This window comes from Emys orbicularis, chromosome 5 (assembly GCF_028017835.1).
Source record: "Emys orbicularis isolate rEmyOrb1 chromosome 5, rEmyOrb1.hap1, whole genome shotgun sequence".
Classification (NCBI taxonomy): Eukaryota; Metazoa; Chordata; order Testudines; family Emydidae; genus Emys; species Emys orbicularis.
In genome coordinates this window covers 102,820,361-102,839,554 of record NC_088687.1, presented here as the reverse complement: position 1 = coordinate 102,839,554, position 19,194 = coordinate 102,820,361, and the positions used below count along the sequence as shown (strand labels likewise).

General features: G+C 45.2%; 1 protein-coding gene across 1 annotated transcript in view; it reads left to right on the top strand.

The window, feature by feature from the left end:
• Positions 1 to 18,986, top strand: part of C5H4orf19 (chromosome 5 C4orf19 homolog) — a 34,949-nt gene extending 15,963 nt beyond the window's left edge. Inside the window, exon 3 of the mRNA XM_065404571.1 lies at positions 17,984 to 18,986. Within this exon, the coding sequence (XP_065260643.1) occupies positions 17,984 to 18,986 (1,003 nt within the window). The remainder of the gene's footprint in view (positions 1 to 17,983) is intronic.
• The last annotated feature ends 208 nt before the right edge of the window (positions 18,987 to 19,194 follow it).

Genomic DNA, 19,194 nt, shown 5'->3' with positions numbered 1-19,194 from the left:
CCCCGCTATAGGGTGAAAGAATAGAGGCGGGGAGGAACCAAAAACATAAAAACGGAAGGGTTTTTTTTTAATTTTTCATTAAAAAACCAGGACAACATTTTAACCAAAATAAAAAATTTCCATGCAAATTTTCATTTCAGTTAAAAAGAATAAGATTAAACTGCCACCTCAGTGCAAATGCATTGTTGGCACTTTTGCTTTTAGCCCTGGTGACACTGGAATTCAAAAATCATAAAAGATTCCTAAAGAAAAGAATGCAAAGGATACGGGGGAGGGGGAAGAATTACAGGAAAATATTTCATAAGTGTTCTGAACATTCTGGAATTAAACGTATAGGGCCATATGGAGTTGTACCCATTTATGCCAACTGAAGATCTGGCTTATAGTGCTGATGTCAATGTCTACCTAGGTGTAGGGTATAAACTACTCTTATCCATATGTGGCCCCTTCATCTCAGGTTTGCAGCACAATACCTGAGCAATGAAAGGAAGTTTGTTCTGCCACTAACTGAGCTGTACCTGTTCTGTGAATAAGAAACTACAGGCTCTACAGATAATTGCATACCTTTCACAAGCACTAAAATTACACTAAAATAAATAATGCTAAGGAATAAATGTATACACTGTATTTAGTCTAAAGATCAAGCATCAAAGTGAACTTTTAAAAAAACTGAATGTTAATTTTGCTAATAGTTCATTATCTAAATTACAAATAAAATTGTTTAAATATTTCAGATTTTGTTGCAAATAGAAGTTATTGTCCATTCAACTATCTCACTTCCAGGAAATTGTTAAATATTATAATTGGATATAAAGCATTTCAACAGTATTAATTATCATGATGATGAATGGAACACCAGAACAGATAAGGATTTAAAATGGAAAGTTAATGATCTCAACTTGATGATAAAGGCCACAAAGAAATTATTAGGAGTCCAGTGACATCTTAAAGACTAGGGCCTGGTCTACACTTACCCCCCAAGTCGAAGTAAGGTACGCAAATTCAGCTACGTGAATAACGTAGCTGAATTCGACATACCTTACTTCGAATTTACCGCGGTCCACACGCGGCAGGCAGGCTCCCCCGTCGACTTCGCGGTACTCCTCTCGCCGAGCAGTCGACGGGGATCACTTCCTGGTTCGATTTATCGCGTCCACACCAGACGCGATAAATCGAACTCGGAACTTCGATCCGCAGCCGTCGAACTACCGGGTAAGTGTAGACTAGCCCTAACAGATTTATTTGGGCATAAGCTTTCATGGGTAAAAAACCCACTTCTTCTTCAAAGCAATTACTGAAGTACACAGCAATAGCATAGAAAGCACATGCCACCATTATAACTACATTTCCTATAGACAATATTTCTTATGGTGATTTACAGGGCTTTTACTCTTCATTAGAAGCTTCTACTGTCAACAACTGGAACATGGGCAGTCATGCCTAGTGGTTGGAGCTGGAGTTGGTAGCCAGGAATAGGAGCCCAGGGTCAGAACCAGAATCAGAACCGAATTATGAAGTCAGGAATCAGAGCTGAGGGTCAGAGTCGAGTTACTGCAGTGAAACAAAGCTGGGGCCAAGGGAGGGGCAGGGTGTGGGCAAATACTTTGAGCAGCCACTGAATTGCTGCTGCTGCTGGGCCTAAGAACTGTTCTGCTTACTCTTGCCACCAGTTGGGTGGTGTAGCCCATCAGGCAGTCTATTTCAGGCCAGTTGTGCTCATTAGGTTGTCCAGACACTGGATCTGCTGCCGGCCCTGATTCCTGACAGTACTTTCCACTCAAGGGCACCTCCTAGGGGCCTGGTTTTTCTGGGTTCTTCCCGTAGAGTTCTCACAATAGGTCCAAGGCATGCATGTTCTCTACCAGTTCCCAGACCATTCATCCAGACTGTAGCCTTCCAAGTCCACCAGGTCCTAGAGTCTTCCCCTAACTTGCCAAGAGCAGAGGATTTGGTGGAACAAGTACCCCTCCTATCCATGGACTATTATGGGTGGCAGTGCCGGATTGGAGCCATTTAGGTATGGATTCTCAGTGTAGGACTTTAAAAGTGAAATGTGAAAGACAGGGTGGATCTTCAAGGGCTTGGGCAGCTGTAACCAGAAAGCCACTGGGTTTACCCATTTTATAATCTTGAAGGGACCCAGGTATCAATAATCCAGTTTGGCAGATAAGCGGCTCAGTTTAAGGCTTTGGGCAGAGAGCAACACCTTGTCCCCTACAGGCAGATTTGGGACAGCCCAATATTCTTGGTCCACGTGGTGCTTAAAGGCTTCTTTGGAAGACTGCAAGTGTTCCTTATTCTCCCAATGCAGGTGGGAGGCAAAATCCACAGTGGCCAGCACTGAGGAACTTATGGGTAAGTCTGGGTGGAAGCAGAGGTAAGAGTCATAGTTTGCAAAGAATGGGCTATGTTGGGTCAAGGCATGGTTTGCATTGTTATATGCCAATTTGGCATAGCACAGGGGGACCCAGTCATCCTGGTGGTAACTCAGAACACAGTGAAGAGACTTCGCCAAGATTTGATTGACTCTCTCTGTTTGCCCATTAGTCAGCAGGGGATAAGTGGATGAGAGAAGAGATTTGATGCCAACGAGTCCGAGAAATATTCTCCAGACTCGGGAGATGAACTGAGGTCCCCAGTCTGATATAATGCTTGTTCATAACCCTTGGTAGCAGTAGACATTTTCCAGGAAGAGCCAAGCTGTCTCCCATGCAGTGGGAACAATACAATATGGGATGAAGTGCACCATCTTTGCTAGGAAGTTGATGGCAATCAGGATTACCGAGTATCCCTGAGTGTGTGGCAGTTCTAAAGTGAAGTCTATTGATATAGTAGACCAAGGTAGTAGAGGTGTGAACAGAGGATGGAAGAGACCTAGGGATTTTGATTGTGTCCTTGGTATGGGCACAGAGGTCACAGAACCTTATATAATCCTTAATGTAAATTGGTAGGCCTGGCTACCAGAAATTCTTCTAGACCAGATTCCAAGTCTTGAATTGGCCAAATGGCCTGCAAGTGGTAAATTGTGGCACAGTTTCAATACCTGAAGCCTAGGTTATCCCCCCCAGAACATAAATACAACCCTTGCAACAGAGAAGGCCCTTCTGAAATTGGAACTTGGAGTCAGGTCGGATACCCACATCATTCAGGGTCTGGTAGATCTGCGTCGCAAACAGGTCATCAGGGAGCAGGAAGCAGATGGAGGATTTCAGACTGCTGCCAACTGTCCTGTTGACAAAGTGGGACACCTTGAGCACGGTGGCAGAGGGCTCTTCGCCAGGTTCAATATATTCATCTTTGCAGGATAGATCACCCACCATCCCATTTCTCATCCTTGGGTGATCGGTAACTGTAAAGTCAACGCGAGCAAAGAAGAGAGATCAGCAGATCTGGTGCTGGTTAAGGCATCTAGCAGTCCATGAGTACTCCAGGTTCTTGTGGTAATCGGGACTTGGACTGGGAATCAAGCCCCTTCTAGAAGGTGGCGCCAGTCTGAAAACCGCCTTTATAGCCAGTAGCTAAACATCACATATTTTTTCCACTGGGTTAGTTTCCGAAAATAAAGGCACAGGGGTGGAGTTGATTGCATGGGCCTTCATGTGAAGACTGTACTACACATATAGAAAAATTAGAGGCATCAGCCTTAACTGTAAATGGATTAGTGGTATCTGGGTCAATCAGGATGGGTGCTAGGTGAATGTCGATCAAAGGTCAACTGAGCATCCATGTACCAGACAAACCAGGCTCTCTTTTCAAGGAGTGCCATAGAGAATCCTTTAATAAATCACTTGTAGAAATTGGTGAACCCCAGAAATCGCTGCACCCTGCGTTCATCCTTGAGTGCAGTCCAGCTGAATATTACCCATCTGGGTCGGACAGGGATTCTAACTGTGCCAGTTCACTTTAATGTCATCATTTAGGCTGAGCTGGAAATGATAATGCTGGGTGGCACTGTTCCACTCGGCATCTACTATAAAGCATCGGAACTCCGTGGTGTAGCTAACAACTGGCTGGCATCATTGCAGCAACACCTGAACTGTGACTTTGGCCGTACGCTTGTGACGTGGGTCATTGACGATCACCTCCATAGCCTGAACAAAGACCTCAAACTGCCCCAGAAGCGGGCTTGATTCTTCCAGGAGCAGAGAAGCCCAAGCCAGGGACTCCCCACTGAGCAGGCTGATAATCAGGCTTGGTCAATAGGTACAACGTAGCAGAAATAGGAGCAGATTCAGATTTAGGAATCCACAAAATTTGCCACGATCACCATCAAACTTGCCAGGTGTGGGAGCTTGGGTTGGAGCTGAAGGCGTGGCAGGACAGCATTTTGCACCTGCAGGGTGGCAACCTGGGCCTGCAAGGTCCATAGGGCTTCCACTCTCTGTCAGAGAGATAATGGCCTTTGTAGGGTCCATGTTCACCATATCAGCTCCAGGTCCCTGTTTTGGGGCTGCTCAAATTGTCAGTGACTGAGACGTGGACAGTCGTACCTAATGGTTAGGGCCGGAGTCAGCCGTCAGGAACCAGAGCCAAGGGTCAAAAGCAGAATCAAAGGCCAGATGCCAGCGCTGAGGGTCAGACCCAAAGTCATAAGTCAGGAATCAGAGCTGAGGGTCAGAGCCAGGTTATGTGGAGTGAGGAAAGGCTGGGTCCAAGGCAGCAGATGGGCTGAGACCAAGGAAGCAGAAGGGCTGGCTCCAAGGATGGAAAAAGGCAGGAGCAGGGCTGGGATGAGGCAGGTGCAGGAGCTATCACAGTTGTGGGTGAATGCTTTGAGCACCCACCAAACTGCTACTGCTGGGCTTAAGAGCTGGTCTGCTGACTCTTCCCACCAATCAGTCTGTGTGGTCAATCAGGCAGCCTACTACAGGCCAGTTGCATTCATTAGGTTGTCCTGAGGCTGGCTCTGCTGCGGGCCCCGATTCCGATATCTTCATCTATCAGCTGCACCTGTTGTGCATGTAATAGAATGTAGGAGAATAAATTGTGGGGGATTATAGGGATACTGCAAGTGTGATGACAGTGTAGGGGAGCCAATATACACATGCATTTCACACTGCTAGCTACAGCCCTACAAGCTGGTTTTAGTCAAGTAGAACTCACCAAGGAAGCAGGCACATGCAACTCTATTTTAGTGCTATTTACTTATATAACATTTAAGGGTATATTCTCCCCTCATTGCTCACGCGGACCTTCGCTTTTGACACTAATATGGCCTTGGCCTTGCCAGTGAGAGTTCTATGCTGAGATCTGTAACTATTTTACCAACAGCTCGTTCCTATTCCTAGCATATTGTGATTCCATCATCTTTTAGGTTCAGCTGCTCACAAACACCTTAAAAAGTGAAGGCTTATCCTGTGAAGGGCTAAGTATCTCCTGAGTGTCCTCCACTGAGAATGGAATCAGTGAAAACTGAGGATGTTCAGAATTTCACAGAAGGCACTCGAGGGGGATTTTCAAGAGAGCTCAGCATTGATCCAACTCTGTTCCAATTGGAGTCAAAGATAAAACTCCCTTTGATTTCAACAGGAGCAGAGTTTGGCCAGTGCGGAGCTGTTTTGAAAATTCCACACACTGTGCTTTGCAAGTTTAGGCTCTGAGCAGGGCCGGCTCCAGGCACCAGCCTGGCAAGCAGGTGCTTGGGGCGGCCACTCTGGAGAGGGGCGGCAGGTCCAGCTATTCAGCGGCAATTCAGCGGACGATCCCTCACTCCCGCTCGGAGCGAAGGACCTTCCGCCGAATTGCCGCCGCAGATCGCGATCGCGGCTTTTTTTTTTTTTTTTTTTGGCTGCTTGGGGCAGCCAAAACCCTGGAGCCAGCCCTGGCTCTGAGTCATGCCTTCTTAATCGGATATATTTTGTGTGTTCACTCATGGTTCACTAGTATGGAAATATCTAAGAGTCAGACTTTGCAAGAAAATGTCACAAAAGGCAAATCTAAAATGTGTCTAATTAAAAATAGAACATATAAAGATACAACAGGTTTCCTCCTACACTTGTTCTCAGACACCACATTCTACCCAATATTCGCTTTGTGTCCCTTTCTGTGATCTCACTTCTCTCTGCCTTTTTTACTTTGCTTCCCCCTAAGCTTTGAAGAGCCTTCTCCTTCATTTGCAACAGCCCTCCTATATCTCTGTGTGGAAATCTCTTCTGAAAACATAGTTGGGCACTTAGACTATGGTGGTCTGCTCCAAACCTCTTTCTTTAATAGTCTGCATAGTATTGTTGTGGAAAATTGTCCACACTGTTGATTTTGGATCAGACAGCCTGAGGCTCCTTTATTGATCAAACATGCATGCATGGGGGAGTCAGCCAAGGCAGCCGAACCCCCCCGACAGATAAAATGCGAGAGATTATATAGGATAAAACCACAAAAATTACATATACTTCCTTAAAGTTTTACATCCGTATAAGGAATAAAGCAAAACAAGTTTTCCTGTTTTTCTTAGTTTTGCCCTTTGCGGTTTTTTGCTCTGTTACCTGACATCTATTAATCATAGTCTGTTACAAAGGTTAATTCTACTTTTATAATTTCTACAGTTAGTTCTGCTTTTATGATTTCTGTCTACCCTTCTCCTTTTACTCGCCCCCCCCTTTCCTCCTTCCTCCAGGCCACACATACAGTTCACCTGACCAAAGTTTAGGCCTTAGACTATTTTTCCTCCACAATTCCCCCCTTTGGCGCTTCTGGCGCCACCTTTGGCCTAAACTTCCACATTTATGAGCCCATTGATTTCCTTCCTTTCCCTTTCCCTTTTTTCATCTCAACTTTCATCAAAGATTTTATTAACAATCATTAATGTTACTTGTTCCCTTGCGCTGGGCCTAACAGAAGATTATATATACAGCAATGTTTTTTGCAACAGTAATAATAAAGGCACAATCCCAAACCAACCAACACCACCACAAGTGTTAGTCCACTTATGGTGATGATACGATGGGGTTCGCGCACAATTCTGGTTACCACACACAACACATCTTGACTAATATACAAAGCAGACAGTCTATAGACTGTTTGAAAGGAACCCTTTACTATCTGATATATATTTTTAAGGATATGATTTTGTCCCTATAAATCAGAAATTTTCTGGACCTCGGGTATTAATGAAAGCAGATTTTGGAAACAGTCTGGTACCAGAGTTGTCCAGTTAAAGGGCATTTTATACCTGAGAGTTGATTGCAAATTTTTATCCAAAGGCCAATAAATAACATGGCTGCCTGCAGTCATAGTGAGGTTAAAATGGGCGTTGTATACAATATGGGCCTTAACAAATACACAGCTGTTATTAGCCTGGAAGATCATGACTTCTGTCAGGAGGGTCCCCAGTCCCTTACCTTCCCAACAAACATTGTTATGGACAGTGACAACTTTCTCTGGCTTGAGTTTACATATACATTGGAGCTGTGGGGGTTCTAATGGCCAGAGTGTCCATTGGTTTCCTAATCCAATCCAAATATTGGGTGTTATTTCAGGATCACTGACTATGAATTGGCTAGGCATACCAGGTGGCTTGATTTCCCAAATGTCTCAGTGAATAACCCAATCCCAGATGCATCCTCCCCATGGACCAGGCAGGATTCAGTATGTGGCAGCCCACATCCCTCTAACCGGTTCGTATGTTTGGAAGGAGCACTGTGAATATCCACTCCTTTACCCGGAGAACCTTCAAGTATGCCTCCATGGCCATAGATCAGATGGTACTCCTGAAGTGTTTGTAAGGGCAGTGGGCCAGGCCTGGTGCTTAAGATCACTCCGAATGGCCATTAGCTGGTCACTCAGAAAATCCAGGACTTTTGAACACGCCATGTCCCACTGCAATGTCTTCCCAGCACCAGTGATATTTAAGACCATCTCCGTCAGCAACTTCTGGGTTATAAAACTAAGGGCAGAAATAACATACAATTTACCAACCCCAGCCTGAACCTGCATTAGCTGTGTTTCAATAAGACCAGTGGCTTTTTTCTAATTGACCTAATTTTTCCTTATGGTGTTGGCTTTTGTGAATATTCCAAATTACAGCTGCGCCATTAGCCCCATTCCACAAGTATCCAGTCAAATCTCTTCTCTTTTTTGGGGGGAGAAGCCCAGGTCTTTTGCTGTGCTAGCCAAATGGCAGCTCCTTTAGAGCAATTTGGATATATAAAGATAATTTAAAAACTGGATAAGGACAGCGTGAACTTAATGGTCCCTAATGTGGCATTAATTACAGTCCACCGATGTCCTAACACATCTCTTTTTTGTGAAGTATTATACCACATCCGTTGGTTAAACACCTTTACAAAGGGCAGAAAGGCATTAATATCAATGATATAAATAGGGATACATTACAATATGGTACAGGCTAAATCAGAGGCTACTGATTGGCTAAGATTTAAAAATATTACTTCCCCATCCCCACCCTAAGTTCGTTAAGAAGGAGAGGCTAAGGAAAAGTTTCATTTTCAGGTAGTTTTGGCTAGCTTCCACAAGCTATTCTTCGAGATTCCGTAGTCTTAGTTTACTTAGCTGTTCGGCAGTGAGGCAGCAAGGGAGAGGTTACTAGCACAATTACCTTGCTTGGTTAGAGGCTTTATTATGTCCTTAGGTGGAGAGGTTGTTTTCTTCGCAAGATCCAAAGGCACAGTGGGTCTGTCAGCGGACAAAGGAGAGGTTACCAGCTTTTTATCTTGTCCTTTTCTCCTGCTGTCCAGAAGAAACAGCAGCACCAGAAGGAGAAACAGCCAATCATCAGGCGGAGAATCTTTTCACGGTGGAGGGGCCTTTTTGCAGTGCAAAGCGTGGGTTCAGGGTGGTTCCTCACTGATGAACCTCTATGTAGATCCAGTCTTCTGGTTTCAGCGAGTGGCAGGGCTGCTATATATAAAAAGACCTAACACATTTCATTAGTGCCTGGCAATAATTAAGCATTGTGTCATTCATTAAATGAATGTTCATCTGAGCCAGGGCCAGTAGGGCAGTGTCGGTAGTTGCATCGGGTGCCCTGTTAGAATATCATAAGGGCTGAGTTGAGGTTTTTTTTTTTTTTTTTTTTTCCTCAATTGGGAATGGCCTTCAAAGGGCATTAGCCATACTGGATCTGTGAAGCTGCACATAACTTTTTTATAATCTGTCCAAGTATGCCAGATTGTGATACAGAATTTTTAAGCAAAAGTTTTACAACAGTTTTGGCATCTGCCTTTTTACAAAAAAAAAATACATTATTAAAACTAACGCATACTTACAATTATAACATTTAAACATTTAAATAAAATTAATCTAAATATTTTGAAAAGGTCCCCAAAGAGGGGAGAAGTGCTGCCTGCCTAACATTATGTTGCTGGCAATAGTGCTGGGCCACAGAGGAAAAGTCTTATTCAACTGCAGCAATCAACGGTGCACGGTCATTCGGTGATGCACGCGAACAAATAGGGCCAGAGCACCTGAGGCGCAACCGTCCAGGGAGCACCAAAGGTGATCAGGGTATAAAGTGTACCCAGCAACACTTCAAGAACAATTTGCAGCTTTTTAGTTGATATCAGCTTTTATTTGCTATTTGTTACCAAAACAGATTTAAAATCTTCCATTCTCCTGGCTTTGACTACCCTGCTGCAGCCACAACTTTGGTCTTTATTTAAAACAATTTACATCTTATAAAGCATTAAGTCACCTTACGGATTAAATGCTAAATACCAAAATTAAATAATATTAGTTTCTTTTGTTTGGCAAAAGTATTTTTTGGTTTTATAACCCCAAAACAACATTAATTTATTTTAAACTTATAAAACAAAGATTATACACACCAGGAGTGTTCTTTAACAAATTCGACTAACTTTTTCATAGTTAAATGATTTCACTTATATAACCTCTTGCCTGGATTATTTACAGACATTCCCAAAGGAATGGCTGCAAAGAAACCAAGAATTTTTTCTTTTAACATTTATACATAGTTTCACTGCTTAATTCCCTCCAATAACTACAGAGTTAACGTCTCACTTTCTTTCTTTCAACTTCCTCAAACTGCGGTTGCCTCCTTGCTTGGGCCCGATCCTTTTTTCTTTGCTGCATTATTTCTTTCCATGGGCACAGGCATTGTTTCACTACCAATTTAGCAAGGAGGGTGGGCCTTTTGACTAACCCCCCTTTTATTTATTTATATACACCTATTTACATACACACATTACATCTAGATGCATCTTATTTAATAATAACTTTAATTCTTTATGTCTGGACTTAATACAATCTTTTCTTGAGGCGATAACCCCTCAGCACTGGTGCATTATAAAAAAGAATAATAACAGGGCTAGGGACAATGGGAGAGGAAGAAAGAACAACAGCATGAACAGCATGATAAAACGGGGGAGTCACACTTACTGACCATAAGAATAATGACTTCTTGTTAAATTAAGGAGGTAATAACAGATTGGATTCCTTGGCCTGTTTTGATAGAGGGTACTGCTGCACCTTGGGAAGGGTTCTTGTTGGGTTTAGGCCAATCTTAACGGCTTGGGCAGATCCAATGCACCCAACCTGGTTGGCATGATCGGCTCACAAGGCCCACAGGGAGGGAGAGACCTTAACCAGCAGTTCCTGTTGCAACGAGGAAGGACTGGGGTCAGTCTTCTCCTATAAACTGCCAGGACTTCATTGTGAGCGGGACCAGGCACGTCCAGATACACACCATTTGGGGTACAACAGATTATACAATTTAATTTACACAACAAGTCTCTTCCCAAAAGGTTAACCGGCGAACAAGGACTAAAGAGAAAAAAATGACAATAACAGGTCTATAAGATCAGGAGGTGTGGAGGGGATACTCCAAAGGGGCTTTGCCTCCTGAAGGAGTCTAGATGAATAGAGCAATATCTGCTGGCCAGCGGGGTTACGGAAAAGAGTCAATTTCCTTTTTATCTTTTTTTAGTTGCGTTTTAAGCTTTTTCTTGGGAGTCCTTGGGACTCCCTACTTGAGATTTATGGCGCCGTTTTACTGTTTCCTTACACCAATAAAATATACATTAAACTGATCTTGTCCGACTTTGTTGGCAAGAAGTGCACCTCTGAGGTGCACAGTCTTGTCGAGGTCGAAGCTTTCTTCTAATGGAAATTACAAATTTAGATCATCTCTGGTATACCAATTACATTTTTCCCCCCCAGAAACTTGCAAGTAGAAGGACTATAATTTTTATACATATAAAACGCTGGTGTGCCTTTTGGCAGGACGGCAGTTCTTTTGGACTCACCAACCCCCATTTCCCTGGAGTCTTCCTGATTGTAGGGCTTGGGTTAGCTATCCCTAGGTTACCGACTGTGTGATCCAATCTCACAATCCCTAAGTTTCCGACCGTGTGCCCCGAACCCACAATCTCTACCTCCCACAATCCTCAGCTTTCCGGCATACAACCGCTCAGGTCACTCACACCAATCATTCACACTTGCACACAACCGCCGAGGCGAGGCCTACAACCGAGGCCTACTTTGGTGGGGACTCCAACTCACACCTAGCCACTTACCTGTGGGTCTTCCCGGGGAACCAAAACATATAACATTTAACATTCACTGTGTGCCCCCTCTTTATACCGGCGAGGCGTGACCCAAACCCCAACATTCAGACATCCATACAAGAAAGGGTCTGGAAAGGCGCGGTCCCCGCACACACACCCCAGCAAAGGGCACCGGTCCGTCTTCGAGAGAGCAGAGACAGTCACCCTACTGCCTAGGCGTTCGTGGACGGTTTCCCAGGGCTTCCTCGCTCTCCGAGCGGGGAAGGAAGCCTAGGGCTCCAGGAGGGAAACAAGGGTAGGGGACCCTGCGACCCTCACTCATTCACAAACATACGGCACACCCCCTAAACTGGCTTTTAGCCCCAATTACTGGCAGCTAGTTTTACAGCATTCACCACCAACCTACCGCTGGTGGGAACTTTTGCTGGCCAAACTTAGGGCCACTCCGGGGGCACCAGAGTAATCGACCTTACTCACTTCCCCGGGGTCCATAGTGGCCCCTACCTCGGGGGGTTCCAACCCCGAACCTATGACAGACAAAAAAACAACCAGAACAAGACAAAACAAAAGGGTGTCAGGCGTGTCTGTCAGCAAAAGGTTCAGATCCAGCGTGCAACTCACCCAACCCTGAGCCTACGGGCAGATCCTCCACCAAAACCCACTCCAGAGATTTCAAAAGGTCTCTTACCTTTCAGATGGGCCCTGGGTTTGGTGGGAGATTGCCCGCGGTCCTCCGGTTTGGGGAAGTCTTCTGTGGATCCCGGACGAGCCCCCAAATTGTTGTGGAAAATTGTCCACACTGTTGATTTTGGATCAGACAGCCTGAGGCTCCTTTATTGATCAAACAAACATGCATGCATGGGGGAGTCAGCCAAGGCAGCCGAACCCCCCCGACAGATAAAATGCAAGAGATTATATAGGATAAAACCACAAAAATTACATATACTTCCTTAAAGTTTTACATCCAAATAAGGAATAAAACAAAACAAGTTTTCCTGTTTTTCTTAGTTTTACCTTTTGCGGTTTTTTGCTCTGTTACCTGACATCTATTAATCATAGTCTGTTACAAAGGTTAATTCTACTTTTATAATTTCTACAGTTAGTTCTGCTTTTATGATTTCTGTCTACCCTTCTCCTTTTACTCACCCCCCCCCTCCTTTTTCCTTCCTCCAGGCCACACATACAGTTCACCTGACCCTACATACAGTTCACCTGACCAAAGTTTAGGCCTTAGACTATTTTTCCTCCACAGTATTCATGTGATTCAAATTGTAATTTGCTTTGGATGGGAATCTATCAAAACTATGTGTATTGTAAAATATCAACACATCTATAGCACTTTTAGTAAGATAAGCACTGAAATTTTTATAGCAAGATGTCTAATACTAATAGGACTAAAACATATGTTTCATTGTATACGACTGTATTACTTCACACCATTACTTTGCAATCCTGGTTCTGAAACTTGCTGTAAACCTAGAAAAAATAAAACCTGAAACACGGACATTTTAAAATCCTGTATTCTTGCTTCAATGCTGAGAATTATTAACAAAAGAATGCAGTACAAAATACTTCCCATAAACATTAGTTTATTCATACAAGAGGACAAATACAAATGTTTGTAACTATCAGCTCGTAAAACCTAGGAGTAAATGCAGAGACAATTCAAATACTCACAATAGTGTAAAATCATGGAAAGTGCTCTTATAGAAATGACAGAAGTAATTTGCATTTATAATATCTTTCTACAGAATGTCTCAGGCTGCTTTACAACTAAATAAAACAAAAGTTTTCAGCACTTGGTATGGTTAAAGGCCACTGATGAGATATTTTTGTGGGAAAAGATGTTAACAGAATACAGGATATGAATTAACTGATATCAACACTCAATGAGAAACTCAATATAAAAATGGTTAAACCTAGAGGGTATGGACCAAGGTCCCTCAAGAAAACTAGCTGCAGTGACAGAGCTCAGGACTTGTCTACACACAGAGTTGTAATGGTTTAACTGAAGGTGTGATTTTAAACCAATGCAAAGGCGGAGAGGACACTTATTTCAGTTTACTAGGCTTATTTTGGTTTAGTTTAAGTCGATTAAGAACAGGTTTAAGCTAAATCAAAACAAGACACTCTTAAATGAAAATCAGTGTGTCCATATTGGGGCTTGCTAAACTGAATCAGTTTAACATTACACCTTAAGCTAAACCAGTGCAACTTTCTTGTGTAGACAAGTCCTCAGAAAATTGTTAAAGGGGACTTACTGGGTTAAGCACTCTGTTTTATCTGGATGAGGTCTGACTTGTAGAGGAGCCAGCTCTAATGGACACTCAGGGTCTAGTCAAACCTGTCTGAATTCCTTTATATTGCAGAACAGCTGCTCTAAAGGAGGGTCAGTGCTGAGACTCGCCTCTACACAGTCAAAGGCTAGTGACTTTGGGATAAGGGACTTCCCTGGTGAAAGGAACAGATGATGATGGAAGTGATAGTGTCCTGAAAGCAAGGAGAAAGCAACCAAGGAACAAAGAGATGGGAATTCATTGCTGCTGCTGGAATGGATCGTAGGGGTCCATCACAATCAGTCCACAATTTAGTGGAGCCCTATATGCTGCTCTATCCTGCACTGGGGCCAGGATTGGGGACAGGCATTGCCTCCCTTCTCAGTCCTTGTGCCAGGTTCATCACTTGCACCAGGGGAAACAAGTCTAGAGAAGAGAGTGGGTTTTTTGATGCTGGTGTTTTAGTTCAAATTTCTGCAAATGGAATTACAGAACTTCTGTTCAAGATAAACAGGATTTTTGTAAATACATTAAATCAATGGCACTAGCAAATACCCTGATCCAGTGTCACCAATTTCTCTCCTAATGGGAAATTGATCTGCTATCACTGGGCAAAGGGGTAACAGGTTCTATCAGGCTCAAATGTCAAGAGAAACTGGGCATCCTAACTAGTAATGGATAGAAATTCCATTATTACAAAATAGTTAACATAAGAACATAAGAATGGCCCTACTGGGTCAGACCAAAGGTCCATCTAGCCCAGTATCCTGTCTTCCGACAGTGGCCAGTGCCAGGTGCCCCAGAGGAAATGAACAGAACAGGCAACCATCAAGTGATCCATCCTGTCGCTCATTCCCAGCTTCTGGCAAACAGAAGCTTACAAAGGGCCCTGGCTCCATTGACATAAGTAGAGATGGGCCCAAGCCATAAAATTGAGAATCAATTTTTCCCAAATTTCTGGGATGTTCAGATCTGGGTTTTGGCTTTCAGCGCATCTCTAAACACAAGATTACCATTGGGACAAACCAACATGTTGATTCTGATCATAATAAAGGGTTGGGCTGTCAGTGGGATTTGAAGGCATCTAGCACCCCACAGGAGAAGCTCTGCCTGCTTTGTTGTTGTCTGTTGTGCGATGCTATGTACAAAAAGAAAGCTACATACAACAATTTGTTATTTCTAGTCAAACTGCAAGGGAAGAATTTATTCTGGTGACATAGTGGTAACACTGAAAAAGTTCATTCTGTACAAGAGTTGTTACCAATTGCCGCGATATTCCCCATTGCTAAGCACAGGGAATCTCTCTCCAACCAGCAGAACCTTTCAAAATAGGAGACTCATGTTCAGTGCAGCCACCGTTTATTCATTTAATATTTGCATGAAATAATTCATCCCTCATTTTTCTTTTCCCTTGCCTTCTCTCTCTCTCTCTTTTCAGATGTTAACAACGAGTAATCCAGATGGGGTGCAGGTGCTGTAAAATGATACAAAGGTACAGCAGAACAAATGGTGCTTGGAATCAGAATAAAATAAAAGCTTGTTAAAAATAAATCCATTCTCACCTGCATTCATCCTTTAGGTTAAGGATATTTACCATGTTGCAAATAATCCAGGAATTTACAGTTTAGATCAATTAAGGCATTTTGAAGCCCAGAAATGCTGATTTCCTGTAAACTTCATGTTGGTTTATTTTAATTGAGTTTCATCTCTTTAGCTGCCAACCCACAGAAGCTATGTGGCAATGGAGGCAAATTCTCACTGTAGCGTTTTCCCACCTCAGTGGCAAGAAGCCAGACTAGTTCAGTGGGTGGGGGAAGCTGTAGGATCGATCATCTTCTAAACACTGGAAATGTGCTGTAAATCTGCAGGTAGGGCAGAGACAGCTCCATGAAATCCCCCACCTTCCATCCCTGCTTCCATTGTAGCCTTCACAATAACTGGCTTTGGGCAGGTCACATGGTAAAGGGCTTTCAATTTAGACAGCCTGACAGCCCAAGCTTCTCAATGCTCCACTCAGCCCTATGTGGACGCCATCCCCATGACCATGTACTCCTGGGGGAACTCACCCCCCTCCCCCGCAGTTAGAATTCCCCCGCCACGATGAGCCCCACTCCCCCTGCACCTGGACCACCCCGATGAGCCACCCTCACCCGGATCCCCCAATCAGCCGCACCTGGATCCCCACCCCACTGAGAACCACTCCCCCAACCAGGGCTGGCTCCAAGATTTTTGCCGCCCCAAGCAAAAAAAATTTCTCGCGCCCCCTCCAGCCCCATCCCAACTCTGCCTCTTCCCCGCCCCATTCCAACCCCTTCCCCAAATCCCTGCCCCGCCTCCTCCCCCGGGCGCGCCGCATTTCCCCTCCTACCCCTCTCTCCCAGGCTTGTAACCCTGGGGGAGAGGGGGCATAGGAACTGCCCCCCACCGCCACAGCTCACCTCCGCTCCGCCTGCTCCCCTGAGCGTGCTGCCGCCACTCCGCTTCTCCCCTCTCCCAGGCTTGCCGCGCCAATCAGCTGTTTTGTGGCAAGCCTGGGGGGGGGAGAAGCGGAGCGGCGGCACGCTCGGGGGAGGAGGCGGAGGTGAGTTGGGGGAGGCGGTTCCTCTGCCCCCCCCCAGGTTACTTCCTGCGGCCCTCCCCGCACCCCCCACTGCCACAGCTCACCTCCGCTCCACCTACTCCCCTGAGCGCGCCGCCGCCGCTCCGCTTCTCCCCCCTCCTTCCCAGGCTTGCTGCGCGAATCAGCTGTTTTGCAGCAAGCCTGGGAGGGAGGGAGGGAGGAGAAGCGGAGCGGCGGCAGCGGAGCAGAGGGGAGCAGGCGGAGCGGAGGGGAGCTGCGGCGGTGGGGGGTGGTTCCTCTGCCCCCCCCCCCCAGGGTTACTTCCTGCGGCCCTCCCTGCGCTCCCCACCGCCACAGCTCACCTCCGCTCAGGGCCGGCTCCCAGCTTTTTGCGCCCCAAGCGCAAAAAAAAGGAGCCAGAGTGCCGCCCCTTGGAAAGTGCCGCCCCAAGCACATGCTTGGAGCGCTGGTGCCTAGAGCCGGCCCTGCCCCCAACATCTGACCCCCCACTGAGTCCCCCACACTGAGACCACCCCACCAAGCTCTATCCCCCCCACATCCAGACCCCCCTGCTGAGCCCCAACCACCTTCACCTGGACCCCCCTGCAGAGTCCCATTACTGTTGCATCCAGAACCCTCCAACTAGCCCCCGTGGATCCAGATCCCCCCACACCCAAATCCCCCACTGAGCCTCCCACACCCAGATTGCCCCACACAGAACCCTCTCAATCCACATCTGGATCCCCCCACACTAGCCCCTCCACACTTGGATCCTGCCTTGCTGAGCCTGCCTGCACACCTATTGCACCTGGCATGGAGGGGCAGGGCCCTGGGGTGTTTCTGGGGCAGGCCCGGTCCTTGCGCTGTGTCAGGGTTGGGTGCAGCCTCACCATTGAGTTTGTGTTCGGGGTGGGGAGAGCTGCACAGTGATCTCTAGGCAGCCAGTGGCCTGTGCTCCCCAAGGCCATACTGGAACCTCCACATTTGACAAATAAAATTTGCAGAATTTTTAAATATTGTCTGCAGAATTTTTATTTTTTTGGCGCAGAATGCCCTCAGGAGTAATCATGGTGAGTGAGGGAAATGGGGAAGGAAACTGAAACTACCAGAGAAGATAAGGGGGAAGGGGGCATCGTGAAGAAAAAACAAGAACACCTGTGTCAGAGCAATAAAAAATAAAAAAAAAACAGAAATGGAAAAGGGGCAGAGGGGGTAAAAAAAATGAATGGAAAAAATAAAAAGAGAGGGGAAACAGAAGGGAGATGTGAGAGAGAAAATGCTCAGAGGGAAGGAAAGATGATGGCAGCTGGGTCAGGACATGATCACAGGGAACATCTACGGGGTGCCCACCTGCTAATCGAGCCCCCAGGGGATAAAGGTTGGGAACAACTGCATTGTTATAAGGTGGAAGGACTTCTTGTCCTGTGGCTGTGACATACCCAGTGAGGCATTCCATGGCCTCTCTGTCCCGGAGCCTAATTGTTCTGTAGCATTCAGTCTCTTGAGAATGACCACAACTAAGTATGTGTATTTTATGCTTAGTACACAATACTGTAGGTCGGGCATAGTTGCGTTAGTTTTTAATCTCAACACGTCAGAGTTGGGTGTAATCAGTTTTCAGTTTCTAACAGAGAAAATATTAACTGGTAAAATTCTCCTTTCCCCAGCTATATCTTTGATTCAGAAGATGTACAATCCTCGAGATACCCCAATGAAGTAAACAGTTACAAACCAGACAAGCAAGACAGCAATAAATTCAAAGGCGATCAGAACAGTGAAACTCCGGTGCATAAAAATGAACTGCAAAATGATGAATTAAAGAGAACAGAAAATAAAAACAAGTTCAATAGCACAAAAGAGGCCTTCCAGAACCACAGAGGAACTGCTCTTGACGAGGAAGGGCTAGGAAACTGTGTTGGAAAGTTTGACCATGCTCACAGTGGTGTCAATTCCTGTAGTGGTACACATCCCCTTCCTAATCACAACACAAACCGAACCAAAGAAACCATCACACATGGAAATTCCAGCCAGTCAGTAAGTTCTTCTTTAGCCAACAGGACAAGAGACCTCTGCACCAATGGACTCTCTTTACCAAATGAATCTGGCAAAGAATGTGACCCAGAAACAGGCGATCACAAGAAGCCGGAGTCAGAAGAGCCAGAATGTTCTCTAGATGAGAACTCACAGTCTGCAGGAGAAAACAGCTCTCTCACAGAAAGTGCAATACTGGAGACACAAAACGATGTCATCCAATTACCAGACCTGGATTACCTCCCACATGGTAGCCAAACCAGAAACTATCATGCTCCTGAAAAGGATAGTTTTTCAGACAATTACACACATTCAGACCAAAATGCAGAGTCTATAGTGATAAATAAGGGTGAGGACCCTGGCCTAAGCCTGCCTTTGCACATGAAGGAAAATTATGATTCAGTGGAGGAAGCTCTTAAAACTGAGTCTGTAAATGTGTGTGTCAAAGAGGACATGCCTGATGGTATTGCATCTGAGGGCCTCATAACAGAAGCACAAGAGGAAGAGCACATTAACCATAAAGAAATTAATGGAAAAATTGAGGAGGAGGAGGTGGAGGACGCAGAGGTGGCAGAAGCTCTTGCAGCGCTGGAAGCTGCAACTGCAGGGGAAGATTATGAAGAGGATGAGGAGTATTAGATGGAGAGTTCTTTCTTTCTAACACATTCATAGTAAACTTAGTTCTGGAGCTGTGTGAAACACTATTGAATGCATGTGTTGTACAGAACAGACAATTATTGTATAAAGCACAAAAACAAAAGGAGCTGGGACTAGAATGTTGATCATTTTAGCTGCTAAAACACAGTCCTTTACCACCTGAACTGAAGAACTCCCTTGGCTTCTGGTA